The sequence below is a fragment of the Lichenostomus cassidix genome, chromosome 17, assembly GCF_008360975.1.
Source record: "Lichenostomus cassidix isolate B80296 chromosome 17, HeHo_3.0, whole genome shotgun sequence".
NCBI classification, from domain to species: domain Eukaryota; kingdom Metazoa; phylum Chordata; class Aves; order Passeriformes; family Meliphagidae; genus Lichenostomus; species Lichenostomus cassidix.
The window spans coordinates 7,442,599-7,465,034 of record NC_139497.1 but is presented as its reverse complement, the minus strand read 5'-3'; the positions used below and the strand labels follow the sequence as shown (position 1 = coordinate 7,465,034).

The 22,436-nt window shown below is 52.7% G+C and overlaps 1 protein-coding gene across 5 annotated transcripts in view; it reads right to left on the bottom strand.

The window, feature by feature from the left end:
- The window catches only part of ASTN2 (astrotactin 2), a 370,770-nt gene that overhangs the window by 109,795 nt on the left and 238,539 nt on the right, over window positions 1–22,436 (bottom strand). For all 5 annotated transcript variants that reach the window (XM_085077209.1, XM_085077207.1, XM_085077208.1 and 2 more), the window contains 5 exons: window positions 20,791–20,957; window positions 18,716–18,904; window positions 2,972–3,096; window positions 2,507–2,611; window positions 507–686 (listed from right to left, as the gene is read on the bottom strand). In XM_085077209.1, the coding sequence (XP_084933335.1) occupies window positions 507–686; window positions 2,507–2,611; window positions 2,972–3,096; window positions 18,716–18,904; window positions 20,791–20,957 (766 nt within the window). The remainder of the gene's footprint in view (window positions 1–506; window positions 687–2,506; window positions 2,612–2,971; window positions 3,097–18,715; window positions 18,905–20,790; window positions 20,958–22,436) is intronic.

Below are 22,436 nucleotides of genomic sequence, written 5' to 3'. Positions count from 1 at the left end.
GAATATCCCCAAGTCCCCAGAGGAGAGAGATGAATTGGCAAATGGAAGGCTACAGCGATAAGGGAGTTTTTATAAACATAACCTAATTGTATTACTTCAAAGTCCTGAAGTTTATTGCCCTGTTTAATGATGTGTCTCGTTATTTATGGTGTAGCACAATGAGTCTGCTATTGATTTAATGCACTTCCTTAAAGACCGTCATTGTCACAAGCAATAAAACAAAGCCATTCTGAGACAGCTCATTTGTGTCACATCTCCATCAGCCGACCCCTGGTGTGCAGGGGCCACCCTGGGGAAGGATGAAGGGCAGGAGCAGGCAGGGTGGCTCAGGGATGCTGCCAGTGACATGTGCCACCTGACACTGGGCACTCAGTTTGGGACAAGCCTCCTGCCTGAGCCCTCTGGCCAGCGTGGTGATGGTTGTGCATAGGAAAGGGGGTGATGATGAAAACCAGCACATGACACCTGGTGTTTGTGGCCCTGCCCGCTCCCATCACCCTCCTCACCTTTCTGGTACTGGAGCCAGAGCTGCTGCTGGACCTTCTTGCTGGGGAAGTGGATGGTGCAGCTGAACTCGGAGCCGTACAGAGCCTCTGCGATGTAGTGGGAGCCAAACTGCTGGATGAAGGAGAGCAGCTCCTCCCGGCTGCTGTCCTTGTTCAGGATCTTCAGGATGTTTGAGAAGCCTGTGGGAGGGAGGAGGGGATGGGCAGGCTGGCCAGGCAGGGCTGGCAGCCACTAGCCCAGGGAGGGACCCCAGAGGATCCCTGCTCAGGTCATACAAGGCCCCACATGGGTGAAGTGCCTCCTCTCCTGCCTCCACCTCATCCTTTGGAATCCACAACCTTTTATCACCCTAGGCTGTGGCTCTGACTTCTGTTACTGATAGGTAAGGCTTTGTAAAGGAAAGGGTTTTGTAACATGGCTTCGGCATGTCATTTAAGCTAAGTAGAGGGGAATTATGAGAGAATGATTCAGTTGGAACAGAGGGATGTAAGAACCTAAGAAATTGCTACACACGACTGTGTCCACCTAAAAAACTACTGCGTAACATTTGTGTGTCCACCTCATGGTGTCTGGTAGTTGATTAACTTAGGCTTATCGTGCCTTAAAACTATGTAAACTGATAACCAATTAACTACTTTAAAACCCCAAGCTTTTTCCAATAAAACTCTCCTTTGCACCTGCCTGAAGTCTCTACATCACTCATTAACACCACAAGCAGCAAACAAATGCAACAGACTTCCATCTGTGGTTCCTCTCCCTAAGAGATCCCTCAGATGATTTTACAGGGATGTGCATGTGAACACATGTGAACACACACACACACACACACACACACACACACCCTTGCCAGCTCCAGTCTGTTTATCAGGCTGCTGGCACATCATTAACACTCTCCCCAGAGGACGTGCTTGGCCTTTGCTTGGCTGTACCCACAACCAGAGATGTTCCATCCCTAGTGCAAACACCCAGCACAACTAGGAACTATTTTTAGGAAAGCTGGAGACAGCCCAGAGGGACACACAGGGCAGGGCTGGTGGCAGCTCTGTGGGTGTGCAAAGGTCAGGGCATCACTTGAGCAGCATCCATACAGACAGCAGGGACCTCTGGCATGGGACAAGGACAGGGACCCTTGCTGCTCTGGGGAGGTGAAATATCCTGGAGACATTGGTGACTTCACAGCACCTCAGCATCACTTAGAGCTGGCTGAAAGCACCGTTTTGGTTCAGTGGCGGAACGGAAAACATACTGCAAGAAAATACGTCATAACTGTCACCAAAATGAGATTATTTGGCTGGTTGGTTGGTTGGTTTATTGAAAGAGAAGGCTGGTTTAATAAAAAAAGCCAGAAGAATTCATTTTGAGATGAACCCACGTATTTTTTCAGCTCCGAGCAGGTTATTTCATTTTGGGGCTGTGTAGCCTGTTAGCGCTAAATCTTTTTTTTCTTTCTCGCTCCATTTAAAAACTCGTTGATTTTTAAATAAAAAAATGCTATTTTGAAATGAAAAGGCAAAACATTTCAGGTCGCAACAAAATGTTTCAGCATTTCTGAAGCAAAATGTGTAGCTATAAAAACGTGGCAGTGAAATGTTTTGACATTTGCAGGATCCTCCCACCCACCCCTTCTTCATCTGTGACTCCCTGCTTTATATGACCTGCTTTTCCAAGTGCTTTGGTTGCTTTTGAAACAACCTCTTTTTAAAGAATTTACTGGGTTTTGCACACACACAAATACACAGCCACCCCCCCAAAAAAAAAAAAAATCCTCCCTGCCAGTGTTGCTTATTGGCTTCATTCTGGCTTTGACCTCACCTCCTGCTGCACAAACTCCCTGCCTCAGTTTCCCCCCCAGTAAAAAAGGAGAAGAATCTCCCTGCCTGCCTCTGCAGCAGTGCTGGGAACAGAGCATGGAGGTGGAAAACACCAGTGAGATGCTTGGGGCAGAAAATCCCCACCCACCCATGCAGACACACATCTCCCTGCCCCTGGAGTCACTCACCTGCAGAGAGGATGATGGAGCTGAGCTTCACCCTGTACAGGTTGCTCCTGACCCGCCAGTGCTGCACCATGGGGTAACCCATGGCCTCGTCGTACTTGATGTCCCCTGCAAAGGAAGAGCTGTGAGTGACCAGTGGTGACCACACTGGGGAATGCTTAAAGCTCCCATCCTGCTGTGTGCCCCAGGGGTGAGGAATGGGATGGTGGGAGGGATGCAAACCCCAGTGCTGATGCTGTGGCATCCCCAGATTGCTGCAGGAGCAGCACTGGGATGGCTGTGGCTGCCAGGAGCTCCCAGAGATGGACTCACACATCCCTCAGGTGATTTCTGCCCCAGGCACATGGGAGGGATGGCACAAAGGGGGTGATGATGCCCCTCAGGAGCCACACTGGGATGCAGGGTGGGAGAAGGGGTTGTTACTGCTGCACTCTCCCCAGGGACACTGAATCCAGGGGCAGCTCGTACCAGTGAGGAGCTGGAGGTCAGGAAGGGGCTCCGAGAGGACACCACGGCACTGCTCCTCCACGGGCAGTGGGATCACCAGGAGCCCGTCAGCCAGCTGGGGGAAGTCCTTGATGAAGTTATTCTCCCTGCAGAGAGAAAAAGACAACTGCAAAGCAACGATGCAGGGCACGGCCAGGCAGAGGCGCTGAGCCGCCCTGGTGGCATGGGGACAGGCGGCTTGGGAGGGTAGGGGACATCTCCTCGAGCAGGAGCCCTACCAGGGGATGGGGTTTGCAGCCTCCCCACCAGCCAGCCCTGGCTGTGCAGCCCTCTGAGGTGATGCTTAATGAGCTCCCCAGGGACAGCAGCTCCATTAGCACTCTGGAAATATGAAAACTGCTCTCAGCCTGGGGACCTGGCCACTGGGTTTGGCCCAGATTTTTCAAGTGGGCCACTGGAGAGAGGGTAAGGAGAGAGGAATGGCTGCTACACCCTAAAACTGCCCCTTTCCACATCTGCAGCATCTCTGTCTGGACTGTGACCAAGCCCTGCTGGGGCTCCTCACCCAGACAGCATCATCACCCCCCAGTTTCACCCCCAGTGACTCGCTCTCCGAAAGGCAGAAAAAGTATATTTTACAGACAGGCACAAAAAACCCGACTCTCGTGTACAGCTCACAGTGCAATTTTACCACACATGCAGGATCTTTTCTAACCTTGGCAGGTAGAACATTGTATAATAGGCCCCTAATGAATTGTTTCTAGAACAACGGTACCAGGGAAATTATTTGAAATGGTGAACAGACAGGTCTCTGGGAGACGAGCCTCCCCCGGTAAGCGAAATGCGTCGCGCCTGCGCCGAGGAAACAGGAGGGGGGATTTTAAATATTGATCTTAGAGCCAAAATATAGGCCAGGAGGCTTCGCATCCTCCGGGTGTGGAGACAAAAGGGCAGCAGAGCAGAAGAAAGGGAGGTTCCTGCAAAATCAGGTCAGCCCCAGGGGCTGGGGGGAGGTTCAGACTGGCACTGCCTGCCCCAGCTGCATTTTTTGGAATAGATTTTCCTTTAAACAGCTGCTGATTTTGCTCACCTTCCCTGGTTTTACCCCTCCACAGCCTGTTCCTGGGGGAATGCTCCATCATCCCATGGTCATCCTGCAAGTGGGGACACCCTGGCCACTCCCATGGGTCCCAGTGCAGAGAGATGCTGATTTTGGGGAACACCTCCCTGGGGTCCTCCTGTTGTCTGGGGCCAGGATGTGGCCACTGCAACCTGCACCAGAGGTGAGCAGGAAGCCACAGCCCTCTGCAACCAGCCTGGGGATGTTCCCAGCCCCGAGGCAGGTGAGGAGCACAGAGATGAGCATCTGCAGGTCGGGACACACTAGTGGGGCATGGAAAGTGTTAAAGGCCATGCTGGATGGGTGTTTGAGCAACCTGGTCTAGTGGAAGGTGTCCCTGCCCATGGCAGAAAGGTTGAAACAAGATGATCTTCAAGGTCCCTTCCAACCCAAACCATTCCATGAGTCCCTGGCTGCACAGGCAACCTGCCTCATGCTACACCCCCATTTCAGAGCCACCAGCATCTGATTGTGTCTCAGAAGCTTCACTTTCTGCACTGCCTCAGTGCAAGAAAGTGCTTTATTTGTCTGAGGGGAAAAGCCTCTCACTCACAGCGTACTCACAAATCTTCGATTGATCCCGCTGGGCATGGGATCCCCATGGTGGAGCATTCTGCTGCCCTGAGCCCTTTGCTGTCACAGCAATTCCAAATGGGGAGCTGCAATTACTGCTGGAGCTGGGAGCCGTGTGGGTGGTGGGAAACAGGGCTGCAAAATTAGGCAAGTTGGTAGGGAACAGGGGAAGAAGCATGTTGGTGTCTCTGCTGCTCTGTCTCAGCAGAAAAGGGGAAACAACAGCACTGCCAAATCCCAAAGCCATGGAGAGTGGGATGCTGCCCTGGGAAAGTGAGATGCAGCTGCAAGGAGCCCACCTGACACCGTGGAGCTTGGGGACTGTCCCCTCTCTGCAGATCAGCCCCATACCCTGCACTGGGGTGTGCACAGGGACCAGGAGGGTCCCTGCCTGTCCAGCCCCAAATCCCACCTGTGAGAGGATCAGGAGGGCATGCCCAGGAGGACAATGTCACTGGCTGTCCCACATAACAGGAAAGCCCTGTGGCTGGTGGTCCTTGTGTGGGCAGCTCAGGAGGGAGAAGCTAAGGTATGAGGAGACCCACACATAGCAGCTGCTGCTCAGAGGTGCTGCCTCTGTGACAAGGTATTTACTGAACAGCCACGCTCTGCAGGATCACTCTTGTAATCCATTTGTTCAACTGCTCCACACTTGAAAGGCCAAGGAAAAACCATGGGCAAGTGGAAGCCAAGGAGTGGCCACAGGCATCAGCAGGTGCCCACAATGTGCTTCCATCATGGGAAGGAGCAGCAGTGCAAGGCAGGGCAATTTAGCTCTTCCATGATGCATTTCTGCTACCAAACCCTTCCTGCATCTCTTCCAGCTGTTCCCATCTCCAGCCCCCTGCTCCCTGCCACCCCAAGGCACAGAGGAGCCAAAGCTGTGCAGGGGAACACCTGCTGGGCAGAGGGTCCAGGCATGGCCCAGTCCCTCTGCAGAGTCCTCCATGGTGATGGGGACAGTCAGGCAGGGGACACTGCTGCCGGGATGTGCCCAGGGCACAGCATTCCATGGATCCACAGCCGGCAGAGGGCTGCAGCTCCTCTTCCACGGGGCCTCTTTAACAACCCTGTGGCTTGCATGCTGCTCGCTGTGGAGGCACAAAAAACAGTCCCTGCCAGACTTTTTGCTCTCTGGAAGCTCTGATCAAAGCCACTGGGCTCTGTGCAAGGGACAGGGACACGGAGGAGGGGAGGGATGTGACACATCCCTGTGCACGTGCTGCCACACGTGCCTCCAACTGGGGCACGGCCGAGCCACCGGCACCTCTGCACGGGTGCAGGGCCAGCTGTGGGGTTTTATTCCAGTGGGAAGCCAGGCAAACCTGCTAGCCCCACAACATCCTCCTGGGTCTCCTGTTGTGCCTCCAGCATCTCCCCAGTGGAGCAGCTGCCCAGGACTCAGTGGAGCAGCAAGCACGCTGCTCTCTCCAGCGAGATGCACACGGAATGCACTCCTGGGCACAGCGCTCTCCTGCTGGGGATCTGAGCATCTCCCGAGGCATTGTGCACACACTGAGTCATTACATGAGGAAATGCAGCTTCCCCCAGCAGCATCTGACCCAGAGCACGTGCCTGCCGTGGAGGGAACTGATTCCATATAAATGAGCCTGATGCTGGGAAAGGTCAACTGGCCAAAGGCTTTAGCGAGCTCAGATAGTGGCAGGGTGGGCTGAGGAGGAAAGCAGTCACCTGGATTAAACTGAGTTCAAAAGCCTGGCTTTGATGGACACTTGGTGTATCCTTGGCCGAGTCCTACAAGGCACCCATTGCCTGGGGTGACACAGAGCTGACAGCAGCTCCCACATCTCGGGGTGCTGCTGGGGTGACAGCAATTTGCTGCTCAGGTACCAGGAGCAGGGCTCAGGCAGTGAAAGCCTGCTGTGCCACTGTTCTCCTGTCCTCCTGAAGGCACACAGACAACCCAGCCCTGTTTTCGGGGACTGTGCCCTTTACTAACACACCCAAGGTCACACAGCAGAGCTGTGGTGCAGTGCTGGGCTGCATCGCTGCGCTCTGCAGTGCTGGCAGCAGCTCACACAGCCACCAAAAAGGAGCAGTGTCCCAGAGCAAAATTGGGTTTTGGGGGAGCACAAGAGCCCAGTGCAGGCACTGGGGAGCAGCTGGAGTGCTGTGGTCTTCCAAGATTGGGCCATGGCTTCCAGATCCTGCTCCACAGCACGATTCTGCTGACCCTGGGGCATTGTGTCTCCTTGCTGAGATGCTGAAATCCAGAGCCAAGCTGGCAGTGGGATTTCGGCCTCCAGCAGGGAAAGATCAGCTGGTGGCTGACATACATTTCATTTTCCTGTTAGCATCACCGCTGGGTGAAGGAGCAGCTTCTCCTCCTTAGCTCAACCAGCTGTGGCTTCCTCCCTTGGCACTCTGCTCCCACAGGAATGGCCTTGAGGATGGACTCTGCCCACCAACCCTTTTGGAGACCTTCCTTGCAGCTGTACAACTCCCACTGCACATTCCAAGCACCAGCTGACATGGATCTTCCTGCCTGCACCCATCACTGGCAGTGGATGCACATCTTGCATCACAGCAACTGGGCAAGTATGTTCATTAAGGGGCAAATACATATATATAATATATAAAATGACCCCACAAGTGATTAGCTTATGCCCTGAAGCGTGAGATTTAATTACCCTTATCTGAGCCAGCACAGCTACAAATGTTAATCACATTATCATCCAGCAAGCTTATGTTCAGCAAAGTGCCTATGCCAGGGCTGCCCTTTCTGCTATGCAAGTCTGAGAGGACGCCTGCTCTAGCAAAGAATTAGTTATTAATCTTACTTCTTTCTGTCCCACAATGGCTCGGGGAGAACACGATGGATTTGAGGTTATTTAGTGCCAGCTTTTCACCCAAATTTCCCTTGGAGAAGCTGCCTGCTGGGGTGGCTGCAAGATCAGCAGAGCCCAGCCTGACACGGAGATGTTGAGAAATAGCTTCCTTTTAGCTTGTCATCACCAAAAAAAAAATTGATCTGGAGTCACTGGGAAACAGAAAAGAGGGTGTCCTGTTGCCACAGCCACTTAGGAGAAGGTAAGCACATTGTAAATCTCCCCCTGCATGTCTCCATGACCTCAGGCACTGGTGAATTATAAAGGTTTAATGCAAACCCTCCAAAGCAGCAGTTACTTACTCCAAATTTACTGAGCATTAATTTCAGCAAGGCCCCACTGCTGTAGAAGGAGGCAGGATAAAAGAGAAGAGACCAGTCAGGTTTTGCCAGGTTCTGGAGCCCCTTCAGCTCCCCAGCTCTCAGCCTAAAGCACTGTTTGCAATGATGTGTGTCAGAGCAGGCTGCAGGGAGAGAGGAGAGCACCACCAGCATCCCTCGATGCTGAGGCAGGACCTGTCCCTGTGCTGCTCATCCCTCCGTGTCCCCAGCGAGTCCCACTTCAGTGCCAGCAATAAACAGCCTGACGATAGCCAATAACCACCTTACCCCCTGGTTCAGGGAGAATTAGCATTTAAATTGAGGTGTTTCAGGAGGTAAATCATGCCAGCGCTGGGGCTGCAGTGCCTGCGGGAAGCCCTGGTGCTCCTGGGCTGGTGTGAGGTGTCTGCAGAGCGCTGCTCAGCACCATCCCCTCCTCACACCCTCAGACTGAGCCCCAAAATCCAGTGTGGGGCTGGGAGCTCCCATGCTCACTCCCAGCATTGTGCTCCACCAACACTGAACCATTTCAACCTGATTTTCCCACAGACCATCTCCAAACGTCCCCCAAACACTGAAGCCCTTCTCTGGGCCACACAGTCCCAGCAGTGCCACCAAGCACTGAAGGAATCTCAGCCAGAGGTGTCCACCACTGCAGCACTGAGAGTGAACACGAGGTTTGTGATGTTCACCATCATGGAGAAAAACTGCATCTTTTCCTGAAGCCATTTCTAAAGGAAACACAAAGGAATTTGCTCTGAGAGGAGAGATGGAGAAGCTGTGAGCAAAAATGAGAAACACCCATGGCTGGAGAAAAGGGAAATAATCAGGATCACAGATTTGTGATTCCAACAGGGTTGGAATGGACTTAGAAGTTCATCTCATCCCACCCCCTGCCATGGGCAGGGACACCTTCCACTATCCCAGGTTGCTCCAAGCCCTGTCCAATCTGGCCTTGGACACTGCCAGGGATCCAGGGGCAGCCACAGCTTCTCTAGGTACTCTGTGCCAGGGCCTCACCACCCTCAGCAGCCTTTTCCTGAGCCTAGAACCTGGTGGCAAGGCCACCATGACACCTCTGAGCCATGTGCCATCCCTCCTTGACTGGGGAATGCCCAACACCTGTGGATGGAGAGAAATGTGCCCATCTGCAAAGGGCTGGAGTCTGCCAGGAGGATCCCCGTCTTGCTCCATGTCTCTGCTCTTCAAGGTGTCTCCCTCTATCAGCTTTGCCATCACTGACAGCCAAAGGCTCTGACCTTGTCAGCTTCCATAAGTTCAGCAACTCTTTTACGATTTGATGGAGAAGACGACAGGCAGACCTCCTGGAGCAGCTCACAGAGCTCCTGCCCACCAGGCTGTGGCCACTGCGAGATGACCTGGGCACAGAATGATTTGTCCATGCCTGAGAGAGCCAGAGCCAAGCTGGACAAGTCCTGTGGGTGGTGATTCCAGTGCTGAGCTGAGCCAAGGCTGTGGATCCTCTCCTGTGGGCTATTTGGGTGCTGTTTGCAATTCCTCCTCCAGCAATTCCGTGCTTGGCGCTTTCCTTGGCATTGTTTTGTAATGAGGCAACAAATGCAAAACTCTCACTGACTCCAGAGGAGCCAGGACTGCCTGCTGGAGCTTCCCAAGGAGGCTGGTGCCTGACTTGCACCCATTTCCTCTGGGATTTGGGCACAGCATCCTGCAGATGGTAGCTTCTCCATGCACCAGCAGCTTTTCCAGGGAAACCCACACCCCAGCTGCGGTGCCCTGGGAAGCACAAGCACAGCCCTTTAATATTAATATTTGCCTTTCCAATGTAAATGCAGACCCAGCTCTCCACTCAGCACACACATCCATTCTCTTTAACAATTTGAGATCTTAAACAATTCTTTTTTTTTTTCCCCCTCTCCTAAGCTTCATCGTTAACCTTTAAGATGAAGATAAGGCGTAAGAGTTTGGAAAGGAATCAGGAGGGACCTTGGAAATGAGCCAGGAGCAGTGTTAATACTGGGCTGCACATCATATCTCTTCGGTTCTTCTCTCCCCCCAGGGTGACTCGGACTGCTCTTGACTACCACCATGGTATTACAAACTCTAATGAGGTTTGGAAAATAAGAAACCCACTGCGGCGTGGGAGAAACTAATAGAAATTGTTTTGTCTTCTCTCTATTAGTCATTAGGAGCAGAAGAAAAACAGCCACAGGCAATGGCAGGGCTGCAATCCCACCAAACATTTCATATGCTGGCACTCCGACAATGTCATTTCAGCGCAGTTAATGCTCCCACTTCCCCTCCACACCAGACCTCCCGCATGCCAGCGTGGGCTCCAGCTGTGCCAGCATCCCTGTGCCAGGATCCTGAGCCCAGGGTGACCCCAGTGCCCACCCGAGGTGCCCATGCAGGGTGTTTGGCCAGCCCGTGGCTCTACCAGCATGGACCATGGCCAGCCTGGTGTCCCCGAGGGACAGGGACAGGCAGTGCCCAGGCAGGGGACGTTTCCATAAGCAGCAGCACTGTCAGACAGCCAGAGCATATGGAGAATTAGCTGGGATTTGCGACTGCATCTGCGGAGTTGTGTTTCTGTGTGTGAAGTTAATTACAGAACCACAAAACCATGCACGGGGTGGGGTGACAGCACCTGCAGCGACCTCACCCCTGCCCAAATCCTTGGGAACCGTGGTGCCAGGAGCCAAGCCCCAATCCTGGGCTCAGCGAGGTGCCTCACAGCACTTCCCATGTCCCTTCCCTCCTCCCAGCTCCACGGCCATCGCACCCGCGTTGCCTTATGACAAGTGGCAGAGCTGCCACACCTTCCAGATGTTTGCCTGCTGCCCGTGGGCACAGGCACAGATGGCAAATGGCAGCATTCCCTGGAAAGCCAGGGCCAGGCACGCAGGCTGTTCTGCCTGTGCTGGGCTCCTTCAGCCCGTGCTGGGGGAGAAATGAACCGGCACAAATGCCCCCAGCTTTCATCTCCAGGAAATTGTTATTGAAGGCAGCAGCCCATGGGAAACTCCTGCAGCCCAGGCAGGGGGAGAGCACGGCAGCAAAGAGCATCACTGAGGCACAGGGAGGGGGGTGAGGGATGCTGGGTCTGTCCCCACCACCTGCTCCTGCTTCCCTCTGCACAGAGCCACCAGCATCCAAACCAGGTCACACTGCCCAGGAACATGGTGCAGTGGTAGATTTAGGAGGTCTGGTTTATGCCACAGGGTCAGGAGGGCTCCCAGCACAGCTCGTCCACCACTTTTGGGACACTGGGTTCAACTGATGGTGCCCAAGCCCAAACCCAGCACTTACGTTCATGTTTATGCAGTCACGAGTTACACTGCAACAGGCAGAACAGCAAATCCTCCACCCCTGGAGAGAGCACTTGGGATGGGAAGGAGGAAGACAAGATTTTCTGCTACACTGAGGACTGCATCCAAGCCCTGCTGCTATCTCAGAAGCAGGTATGGCTTGACAGCTGGCATAGCAGTGGAGCTCTCAGATATCCCCACGCTGGTGACTGTTCCTGACTGCATTGCCTGGAGCAAGGATTCGCATTGCTAAGTCAATGTCAAGCTGATTTAGTCCTTGGATGGGGAATCTCCATCAACCAGTGCTGGCACTAGCAAGGAAGAGCAGTGACGGGCTGCTAAATGTCAGCCTTGTCCCTGGAGGTGACACTGAAGCGGCCCCATGGTGTGAGCAGCACAAAGCCACAGCCCAGCTAGTGGTGGCCAGCACAGTGCCCATACCACCGTGGAAAAATGCTGCTATCACATCTGAAAGTTGTGTGATCACAGTTTACTGCCTCAAATCCTCCTGTCTCGCTCTCTTTTCAGCTGAACATAACCCTTATTTTCATGTGTCTCAAGTGGGTGCAGAGCTCCCCTGGCCCAGGAGCAGCTGCAGCCCATGTGAGATGAGGAGGGAAGAAGCAGCAATTCCTCTCTGCAAGGCTGTACACCACTGCAAGGCTATAAAGCCTATAAGGACCCCCTGGGATGAAAGGTACTCCATAAATCTGAGCTGTTATTATAAATCCAATCTCCACCGCATCTCTTAATAACGCAGATTAACTGAGCACTAACACCAGCTATAATTGATATCATAAAAGCCAGAGATGGGAAGGGCCAGCAGGTCAGTGAGGCCATCCTGTGGACTGCTCCCCACAGCACAGGGAAGGGGGAAAACTCCCAGGTGCCATGGGAGCTTGGGAAAATGAAGGTAGGCTTGGCAGCGAAGGGAGCAGTGACAAGGAGCAGGTGGCACATGGATCACACATCTCTGCCAAACCCAGGAGGGGAGCACAGCCCCACTCGCATTCTGCAAGTGTCCAGTGCCAACCCCTCAAACTTCCCCTCCTGTACATTGAATCATTTAGGCTGGGGAAGACCTTTAAGATCACTGAGTTAAACCATTAGCCCAGCACTGCCAAGGCCACCACTAAACCATGTCCCCAGGTGCCACATCCACATGCCTTTTGAATCCCTCCAAGGATGGTATAACTCTACCACAGACTGACAGTAGCAGGGCAGGCTCTTTGCAGGAAGAGCCCATGTCCTGGCCCAAGGGATGAGCAGCCCCCAGATCCTGCACCTCCCATCCCACATGAAGCTCCCAGAGCTGGGAGACACAATCCTCCCATACACACACACCTCAGCAGCATTCCCACACTGGGACCCACCCTGCCCAGGGCCCAGCACTGCCCCTCACTGCTTCCCACCCCAGCCCCAATGCCTGCTGCCTTCCTCCACATCCCTCTCTCATCTTCCTCCTGGCCTCCATGCCATACCTGCACGGCCCTGGCACTGCTCCCTGCCGTCCTCGTGGGCTGGCAGTGTGGCAGTGGGCAGGAGGGACAGCTCCCTGCCTGGGCACAGCCCTGCACTGCCCAATCTGCACTAACAGCTCCATGTGCGCTGCGGGATCAGCTGTGGGAATGCAAATCTGCGCTTCCCCCGCCGCAGCAGCGCTAACAGGATAATGAATATTTTCATCAGCTGCAGAGAATACAAACATCTGTGCAGGCACGGGTGCTGCCGGGGCTGGGGGAGCAGGGGTGTGCAGGGAGGAACAGCTCCATGGCATCCCTCACTGCGGGGGCAGCAGCTCCACTGCCAGGGAAAGGAAAGCTGTGCTCCCTGAGCCCAGCAAAAGCCTGTGGGTGACATTCAGCTCCAGTGGGTGCTGGTGCCATGTCTGACAGCAGTGCCTTGGCTCTGGACTGCACTGCTGTCTGCAAGGACATTCCAACACCCCTGCCATGGGCAGGGACATTTTCCACTATCCCAGGCTGCTCCAAGCCCTGTCCAACCTGGCCTTGGACACTGCCAGGGATCCAGGGGCAGCCACAGCTTCTCTGGGAAACCTGTGCCAGGGCCTGCCCACTCTCTGAGGAACTTCTTCCTAATCTAAATCCCACAATCAAGGATGTACAAGTGGTTTTGGGCTCTGGCAACGGTGGCAGCTTCAACTGTGGCCATCTCTCTTCCTCCTTCTCCTTCTCACTAGGGCTGAGGCATAAGCTGGGAGCACTGAGGCTCTCAGAGGCAATGACCAAACACCAGAGACTGACCCTGTGTGAGGTTATCCTGCTACCTGCACAGACAGGAATGAAATGGAGCAGCTCAGAGGCACATCTGGAGCTGGGATGGGGCAGCAGCAGCAGGAGGTGGCTGTGATGTCCATGTCCACACTCACCACGGATGCAATGGCCCATTCCCTAAATCCTACTTGCACCTGGTGCAGAGCCACTCTGAGAACCTCTAGGATGTAAACAACCTCTATTACAAAGCATCTCTTCCACCCTGGACCCCTGCCTTGTCCTTAGTGTATCACCGACACTATTCTTGCTTTTGTCTTTCTAGAAGAATAAAAAATGCTTGCAACCTGCTGCAGAAGCATGTGTCTGCAGACTGGGCAGCACCAGCTCAAAGCCACACAACCTGTTGTCATTTTTGGTGGGATGAGAACTTTGAAGTTAAATGGGATGTGACAGTGACCTAACTGATGGAATGCTGTGCTAATTGCATTAGTCATTTCTACACTGGATTGGTAAAATCTCACTGCTGAGCTTGGCCAGTGAAGAGGTGCTCAAAAGGGCTCTGAAACATCCCACACATCCCACAACAGATCCCACCTCCACAGGGCTGCTAAACTCCTAACAACCCCTTAGCTGCTACTCAGGACCATGGTGTGAGGCCTTAGCCTGGCTTGGAAAGGCATCATTGCTTCCAACCAGCGTGTCTGAGGCTTCAAAGTTGTGAACAGGTAATAGAAGTGCAGCAACAAACAATAAAAAGATGAATGAAATGGAAGGCAGCCACTGGAAAAGAGATCCATCCATTATCCCGGCCTGAAGGGTAATAGGTAAACAAGGCACTGCTGCGCTGGCTCGCCGGCATGGGAATAATAAACAGCACAATTATAACTCCTGTGCTTGGAGGTTTCCAAGGGAGGGAGAAAAATAGGGGGAAAAAACTGATGGTGTTAATTTAACCAGTTACAGACGTTATATTTGTGTTGCTGGGGGGGAAGCAGGATGTACCTGCCAGGGCTGAGCTCCAAGCAGAGGCACCAACAAAGCACCCCCAGGTGCACATCCAGATGTGATGCTGCACCCAGCTGAGCCCCCCAGCCCAGTCCCAGGCAGCACCCACGGCTGGGAGAGCACCAGGGGCAGCTCACACGAGGTGCAGAGGGGATGATAGGGTGGAAATGTTTCCCAAAACAGCCCTGACAGGGATGGCACTGAGCTGCCAGCTCACCCCGCTGCCACCCTGGTTTGTTAAGGGGTGAGAAGCGTTGAGGGGATGGAGTGACAGGTTTAAAATTAACTTGCCAAACTCCCCATCAATATTATGACAATTCCACACATCAGGGCAGTGGCCTGACAGCAGGAATGGAGCTGTGTGTAGGCAGAGCCTGCTGGAAGCAGTCAGGGCAGCACCCATCCCTCCCTGCAGCACCCCTGACACCTCAGGCTGTGCTCAGCACCACCTCCAGCCTGCCCTTTCCCTTCCCCAAGGCTGGAAAGATGCTGCAGCCCTGTTTTATAGGTGGGAATGGGGGAAACAGCATCCTCCAAGGACTTATTTAAAGAGGGAAGGGTGATTCCAGCTTGCAAGAAGGTTCTCAGCATGGCACAGCACAGCAGCCCTGGATCCTCCAGAGCCATCCTCTCTGGATATAGAGAAGAAAAACCACTTGGTGCTGAGCAGGGAGGGAGCACCAACATGAATCCTCTCCCTCCCTCCAGCCACCAAACCATTCTGGCTCCTTATCTGCCCTCAGCACCTCAAAACCCCCTGGACTCACTGCATCTCTGCAGGGAGGAATCAAACAGGAGCTGTGTGGGTGTTCCTGTGTCCCAAGGCTTTGCCAAGCTGGAGCAAGAGCCAGGATGAGAGCAGAGCCAGAGCTGGGATGACAAGGGACCCAGAGAGCTGCTCCCAGGGAGTGCTCTGCCATGCATTGCTCTGACATCCTGTTTGCCATGCTGCAATAATCCAGCAAGCAAAGCTGGCTCCACGGGCAGTATTTTGGGATTTCTCCATATTAATGGCATAAAAGCAACAGTCTGAGACTGCAAACAGCTTTTAAACAAAAATATCTATTCCCTCATGGCAAAGAGAAGGCACAAAAACAGATAAAGAACGAACAAACAACCCATTTGGAAAATAATTCCTCAGTGATTTGGGAACAGCGCAGAGTTCAGGCTCTGCCCCACCGTGAGGCAACGGGGGGAAAATCACTCTAATCTAGTCTTTAGTGAGCTGCATCCATTGCTGAGCCTCCCAGCTAGACCAGGAGGTGTGACTGGAATAGATCAGCTGCAATCCCATCTACTTATTAACCCCACAGAGCATTTTGCCAACGGGAAGAACTCTTTTTAAAGAAAGGAGAGGGGTGTCCAGAACAAGACAGATCTGAATGTGCTTTTGGCTCAGCAGTGGAAGGAGCAAGGGAGAATTCTGGTGATTGATGGAAGATGCCTCTTCAGTCCCTCCCAAAGTGCCCACGAGGAGCACAGGAGAAGCATCACTGGAGGATAAAATAGCATCTTGGATAAAATTACATCTCTTAAAGGGGAAACCCAAAATGTGAAGCAGCACTGACCAGAACCACACTTTGGACTGAGGTCTGGGAGCTCTCAAGCTGTGCAGCTGTGCTGCATCCTCGCATCCATCTGTGCTCTGCATCCTGAAGGTCCTCACTGCACATCCCCAGCCTCTCCAGCTGGTCAGACACAAAAAAGCCATCAGTGCTACACCCAATACATCCCAGTGATGAGCTGAGCATGGCCAGGAGAGTGCCAAGAGCATGGACCAGGTTCTGCTCGGTGGTGCCCAGCAGTGGGACAAGAGGAACAGGCAGAAACTGATGCCCAGGAAGCTCCATCTGAACACAAGGCAGAACTTCTTCCCTGTTCAGTCACCACACACTGAACAGATTGCTCACAGAGGGTGCAGAGTCTCCCTCACTGGATTATTCAAGAAGTGCCTGGATGCAATCCTGTGCCATGTGCTCCAACTGGACCAGATGACTCAATGTGGTTCCCTCCAAGCTGATCCATCCTGTGATTCTGCAGCCACCAGAACGGCAGAAACTCTGATTAATCAGTGCTGCAGCCCCTTAGGTGGCAAAGACACCTCTCTGACCCCCAGGGGATAGAAATTCTGCAGTAACTGATAAGTGTTGCCCAGGCCAGGGTGTGTGAAGCAGTTTTTCCCAGCACAAAGGCTCCCTCCCAACCCCATGCTGACATGCTTGGCAGATTGAGAATATCCTATTTATTAAAGACACTGAAGATTTGGCGACATGGGAAGCAGACACCATTCAAAAGATTGTCACATCTGCATAGCTAAAGGATCCCAGCAGTCATAAATCCCTCTAAAATACTCAGCCCCTTGTTCTGATAGCAGGTTCTTGCTCCTACTTCGCAGAAACAGGCTTTTAATCCCTAGTATTAGGCAGCTTCCTGCTATGTTTCAAATGCACCAAATTAAGGGCTTCTCTAACAGCTGGTGTCTTAATGCTCAGAGAGGTTCTTGAATATCTATGAAAATCAGAGGCAAATTACATCTTTTAGTTAATAATTTCTTCTCCATTAACCTCCTTCTCTCCCCTTGTTAAGAGATGATGTAATGGTGTTTCTGCACCGTAACCCGCGGGCACCCCTGGCAGCCTGGCCACGGGGGAGGACACCACACTGGGCACTGAGCCCTTCTCATCACTGCCTGGTGCTTCTGGAGCCGACAGCCCACGCTCAGATGGGAAAGGGCAGCTGTGCTGACCTTCCAGCCGGCTGGAAGCGTTTCTGGAGCAAGATGTGCTGCCTCCCTCCAGGCTGAGAGCTCCGCGGAGCCACTTCATCGCACGCTACAGCCACGTGGGCAGCGCTGTGGGCTGCTCTGGTGTCAGACCTGCTTTCTCCTGCCCCTCACAGCTCTTACACCTGGGACCAAAGAGACTGAAAACCCTTTTTGTGGCAGCAGGTTGTGCAAAGAACTTGGCTGTCACTGCACAGCCCCTCACTGGGAAAAGCTTCTCCCCACTGTGTACTCAGCCCTGGGAAGGAGGGTGGATGATTAACAACCCTTTTAACCACAAAACCTGTCAGGCAGAGCCCCAGAGAGAGTGCTTTTTGGTGCCTGGAAGATGCCATCCCAACACCTCCGATATTTTATTCATAACCCAAAGGCAGCCCCCACAGGAGTTGCTCCTAGTCCAGCTCTGGGCTGCCCAAACCTGTCATCCTCAGGATGGCCTCAGAGGGGAAGATTTGGAGAAACCACATGTCCCAGGATAAACCAGCCCCACAGACATCCTTGTGTGCTTCCCAGCTGGAATTTAGCCCTGAGGACATTTGCTACCTGTAAGCAACAAAGCACCCCTAAGACCCACCAGCTCATGGAAAACTTCATCTCTGCAGCCCCAGCTCTGCTCTGATGATGGAACATGAGAGGGAGAGAAAACAAAGAGAAGTCTACTGGGAAAACTGCCTTTGTGTCCTGTCAATTCTCACTTCCAGCAAAAGCTGTAGCTCTGCTGGCTGTGGCTTTCCCAGCACCTCTGTTCTGATGGAGCTTGTAATGCCAATGACATTGAGAAAGCAAAAGGCCAGAGCTCAGCTTGAAGCCAGGGAAGTTTGCACCCAGCTGGGCAAAAACACCTGGAAAAACTCTGTGGGCAGCAGGGATGAGCACCCACAGCTCCAGCTCAAATCAGAGGCAGCAATGAGGTGTTGGTGCCTGATCAGGAATGAAACACTCAGGTGCTGGGCAGGGAAGAGCCAGGTGTGGGCTGATCTGCTCCTGACTGTGCTTAGTGCTGCTTCGAAACTCACAGACCCACCCCGGCTTACACCTGATCAAAACACAGCTGCACTGAGAAGACCTGAAGAAAAATAACTAAATAACTCATTTGCCAGCCCTGAATTCAGCAAGCTCTCCTCTGTGAGCCCTGCAAGGTGAAGGCATTTACCTTCAGCTCGTTTGCATTATTTATCGTGCTACATCCACAGCTCCTCCCAGTGCTGCAATGGGGGCACTGAATAAAACCAGCTGGCACAGGCTGAAAACACAGCAGAGGAAATGCTCTTTCACACTACACACAATCAAAGACAGAAGTCATTGTTGCAGGGTATCGTGGAGATGAAAGACATCAGTGTGCAGAAAGAGATGAGGCAACACTGCAGAGAAAGGCCCATGGAGCACAGTTTGATATGTCCCATCTGACAGGACACACTGGTCCTGTGCTGCTGCCAGAGGGAAAGGTGAGCAGGTAGGAAAGCCATGGGTGTTTGTTTTCCTCTTGCTCTCTTCCCCTCATGAGCAAACCAGAGATGCTGGCTCTGTACCAGTACACCTTGGTCCCATCTCCCCACCCTGATATTCCCAAAACTAGGAGCAGAACCAGGACATACCTGAAGGTCATCTGGAACACCTGCCCTTGGTTGACATGCTGGCTCCTGTTGTTGTAGCCGTGCAGCATCTCCCCAAAAAGGGTGTCATTGAACTTGGCATCTGACTTCAGGCACTTGGGGCCCTCGCAGATGTCAGACAGCATCAGGCAGGACTTCCCATCTGGGGCCAGCTTGTACTCCTCCACACACCTGTGGGGCACCAGAGCCATGTGAGATGGGCCAGGCATGGAGCAACCAACCCCATGATGCTCTGTCCAGCCCAGCCAGGCACCACCAATGCCTGCAGGAGCTGCTTGGGCAGGTGAGGAGCCACAGAGCCCAAATCCTCTGCTCTGGCTGGGTTGGGTGAGCAGTGAAAGGGTGCTTGGCTCCCAACCCCCCTGCAGCAGCACAGCCCACCTGCCTGCAGTGAGGTTGGACAAAGCTTGGAGCACCCTGGTTTGGTGGAAGGTGGCCCAGGGGGTGGAACTTTAAGGTCCCTTCCAACCTAAACCATTCCATGATTCCATGCTCTCCTGCCTGGAGCTGCCCCCATGCTGGAGAGCACAGCTGAGCCCACTGTGCATCTGCTGCTCAGGAACAACCATTCCCCAGGCCACAGCAAAGCAAAATCAGGCTCCTGCCCCTCTTTCCACCCAGCAATACCCTCCTGCAAGGAAGTAGCTCCAGCAGGGCTGTTCCTCTGCTCTCTGATGCCACTTTCAAGCCTTTTCTGGGTAAGACTCACATGCTCATGTTCAACAGCCAAGAAGGGAAACTGAGGCAGGCAGCAGGGACGGGATTAAACTACAAACACTGGAATCCTTGGTGGAATCTTTTGTAAATGTGCTCATCCTGCCTCTCCTCCTTTTCCAACAGCCTTTTCCTCAGCTCCCACCTCACAGGGAAGCCTCTGTTCCTTGCCTGCTCCTTCCTCCCCACAGCCCCAGTGCTCTGCTAACACCAACCCTACCTCCCTGCAGCCTTGCTTCCCTCTCCCCTTCCTCTACTGCATTTCACTGCAAGTAAAACTCCCACCCGTCTGTCACACTTTTTCTTGCCTCTTCCCAAAGCACAGCTCAGCCTTGAAAAGGGATTATGAAAAAAAAAAAGGAAGGAAAAAAAAGAAAAAAGGGAAACAGTCTCTGTCCTTGGGGATGCAAGGCTGAAATGCAGATTCGTGTGGCTGTGGGTGGAGACCATGGAATGTCCCAAGGTTTTCTAGACCCTCCCTACAAAGGATGCTGGTGCCTGTATGAATTTCCAGCCCCTTCTGCAGGCACAGAGCAGAAAATGTGCTCTGTCTTGGTGACTCAGTCAGTGTTGCTAAACAATAATAAAAAAGAAGGTTGTGGGGGAAAAAACAGCAAAAAAGGGATAAATAAAGAAGTTGGCAATGGCAGAGCTCCCTGGGCTGCGTGAGGTCTTTGCTGCACCTGCAGCATTGGGACTTGATGGATGCTGCTCAGAGTTACTGCTAGGAATTCACTCCCCTTCTTGCTTGTGGGCATTTCCTTCCCAAAAGGGATTTTTTTTCCCCTTCTTCCTCCAAATCTGTCACACTGGGACAGGGAGTAGGTTCCTGAGTGTGCCTGAGAGTGTGATGCAGCCGTGGAGCTGGGGCAGGCGATGGATGGCTGCAGCTGTGCAGCATAAAGCCAGATAATCACTGAGCTCCTTTTAGAGCACACTGCAGCCAGGGAGATTTTCCTGGGAGAAAATGCTAAATTGTGTAGGATTATAAGATCCTGGCCAAAATCAGGGATGAATCTCTATTTTTAAGAGAGGCACAGGGGAGGGGAAAAAAAATTTAAAAGTAGTATTTTTTAAACAAATCCTACACCTTCCCCCTCCAACACATAATGTACAATTTTTGGGTCCCTTCACGGTGAGTCACAGATGAAAATGTGGGGGAAAGAAGGAAGGTACATCTGCTCACACTGCTCCTCATACTTCTGCTGGGCAAACCAGGTGCTTCTATTCCCTGCTGGAAGTCAGCTTCATAAACAGCCTTTTTCTTGGACACCCAGGAGGCTCGGCAGGGATGGAAAAGAGGTTGTTTTCCTGCTGGTTGAGGAGCACAGGACAGGACTCACCCACAGAACATGAAGATGGTGCTGGAGGAAGGGTCGTGGGGCAGAGGGAGGGTCTGCTGCAGGCACAGCTGCTCACAGCCACCGTTGAAGCCATCGGAGCAGTCGATCCCTTTGGAGTAGTCGTAGCAGCCAGTGCCATCCTTCATGGGCCTGAGGTCCTCGGGGCACTGCAGAGAGAGAGGACACAGGGCAAGGTCACTGTGGGTTCTCCTCCATCCTGTCCCTCCCAGGACACAGCCCATCCAGCAGCCAGTGCTGCTGATCTCCTTTTCCTGAAGGAGATGAGCTTGTCCTGGGTGATGGATGGGGTAGCCCTGCATGTGGGTGTGGGTGGAGACCATGGAATGTCCCAAGGATTTCTCCCTACAAAGGATGTTGGTGCCTGTATGAATTTCCAGCCCCTTCTGCAGGCACGGAGCAGAAAAATGGGCTCTCTCTTGCTGACTCAGTCACTCTGTGTTGCTAAACAATAATAAAAAAAGAAGGTAATGGGGGGAAAACAATAAACCAGCAAAAAAGGGATAAATAAAGGAGAATCTGGCAAAGGGAGAGTTCCCTGCGCTGCTCTTCCCAGGGACCAGCCAGCAGCCAGAGCTGCATGAGGTCTTTGCTGCACCAGCCCTTGGGGAAGGGGCAAGGGCCATGGATTTGGTCTGCTGCCAAAGGCTCCCTCCTCATCCTCCCCCCAGAGGAGAGTGAAATCCTTAAGGCAGCAAAATTCCACAGCAATGGAGCCTCGAGCCAGTATGGGGCAAAACGTGACAACCCTCTGTGTTTGTTACCTGTTCCTCCAAAATGCAGAGAAATCCAGTGCAAACCAGGAATAAACACCTCAGCACCCTGAGAAACATCTCAGTGCCCAGGAATGACCCAGAAATCCAGCTCAACCCACGCCAGGCAGGGCAGCAAGCATGGCTTTGGCATGGTGTCCTAAAGGATCTTGATACCTGCTGTGGGCAGCACTGGGGGCAGCCAGGATGGCAGCCCAGGCTCATCAGTTTTCTACAGCCAAGGAAACCACGGTTCTACTTTCCAATTCCAGTTCCCCAGCTTGTTTTCCCTGCCCCAAAAGATAAAACCCAGCAGGCGGCAAATGCCACTGATAAATTGTCATCCAGGTTAAAGCACATTTCCACTTGCATTATTTATCCCTTTTCACCAAACACACACACACACCAACAACAACAAAAAGGCCAGTCCTTGAAAAAATAAATAAATCTTGTCTAGGAGCAGCTCCCAATTAAAAATGCATTATGGAATTTCTTGAAGATGAGTTAGACTGGAGATGGCACAGGTAGTGATGGAGGCAAGTTATAAATGGCCTTTGTCAAGCCGAAGAAAAGGTTATAAAACCACTATACTTCGTGCTTAAAAAAGAAAATCAATTTTCCATGTGAGCAAAATGCTGTACATATTAATAAAAGTTCAGGAGACCCTGGACCCTGCACTTGCTAACACCAGCAGGGTCCTGATGGAAGATGGGCTGCAGAGCCTCACTCAATCTTGGCTATGTAAGAAGCAAACAAGGACAGCAGAAAGGGGCTTTAGGGAGTCCTGAGCAATCACAGAACCCCAGAATGTTTGGGTTGGAGGAGAATTTTCAAGACCATTCAGTTCCAACCTCACTGCTATGGGCAGGGATACCT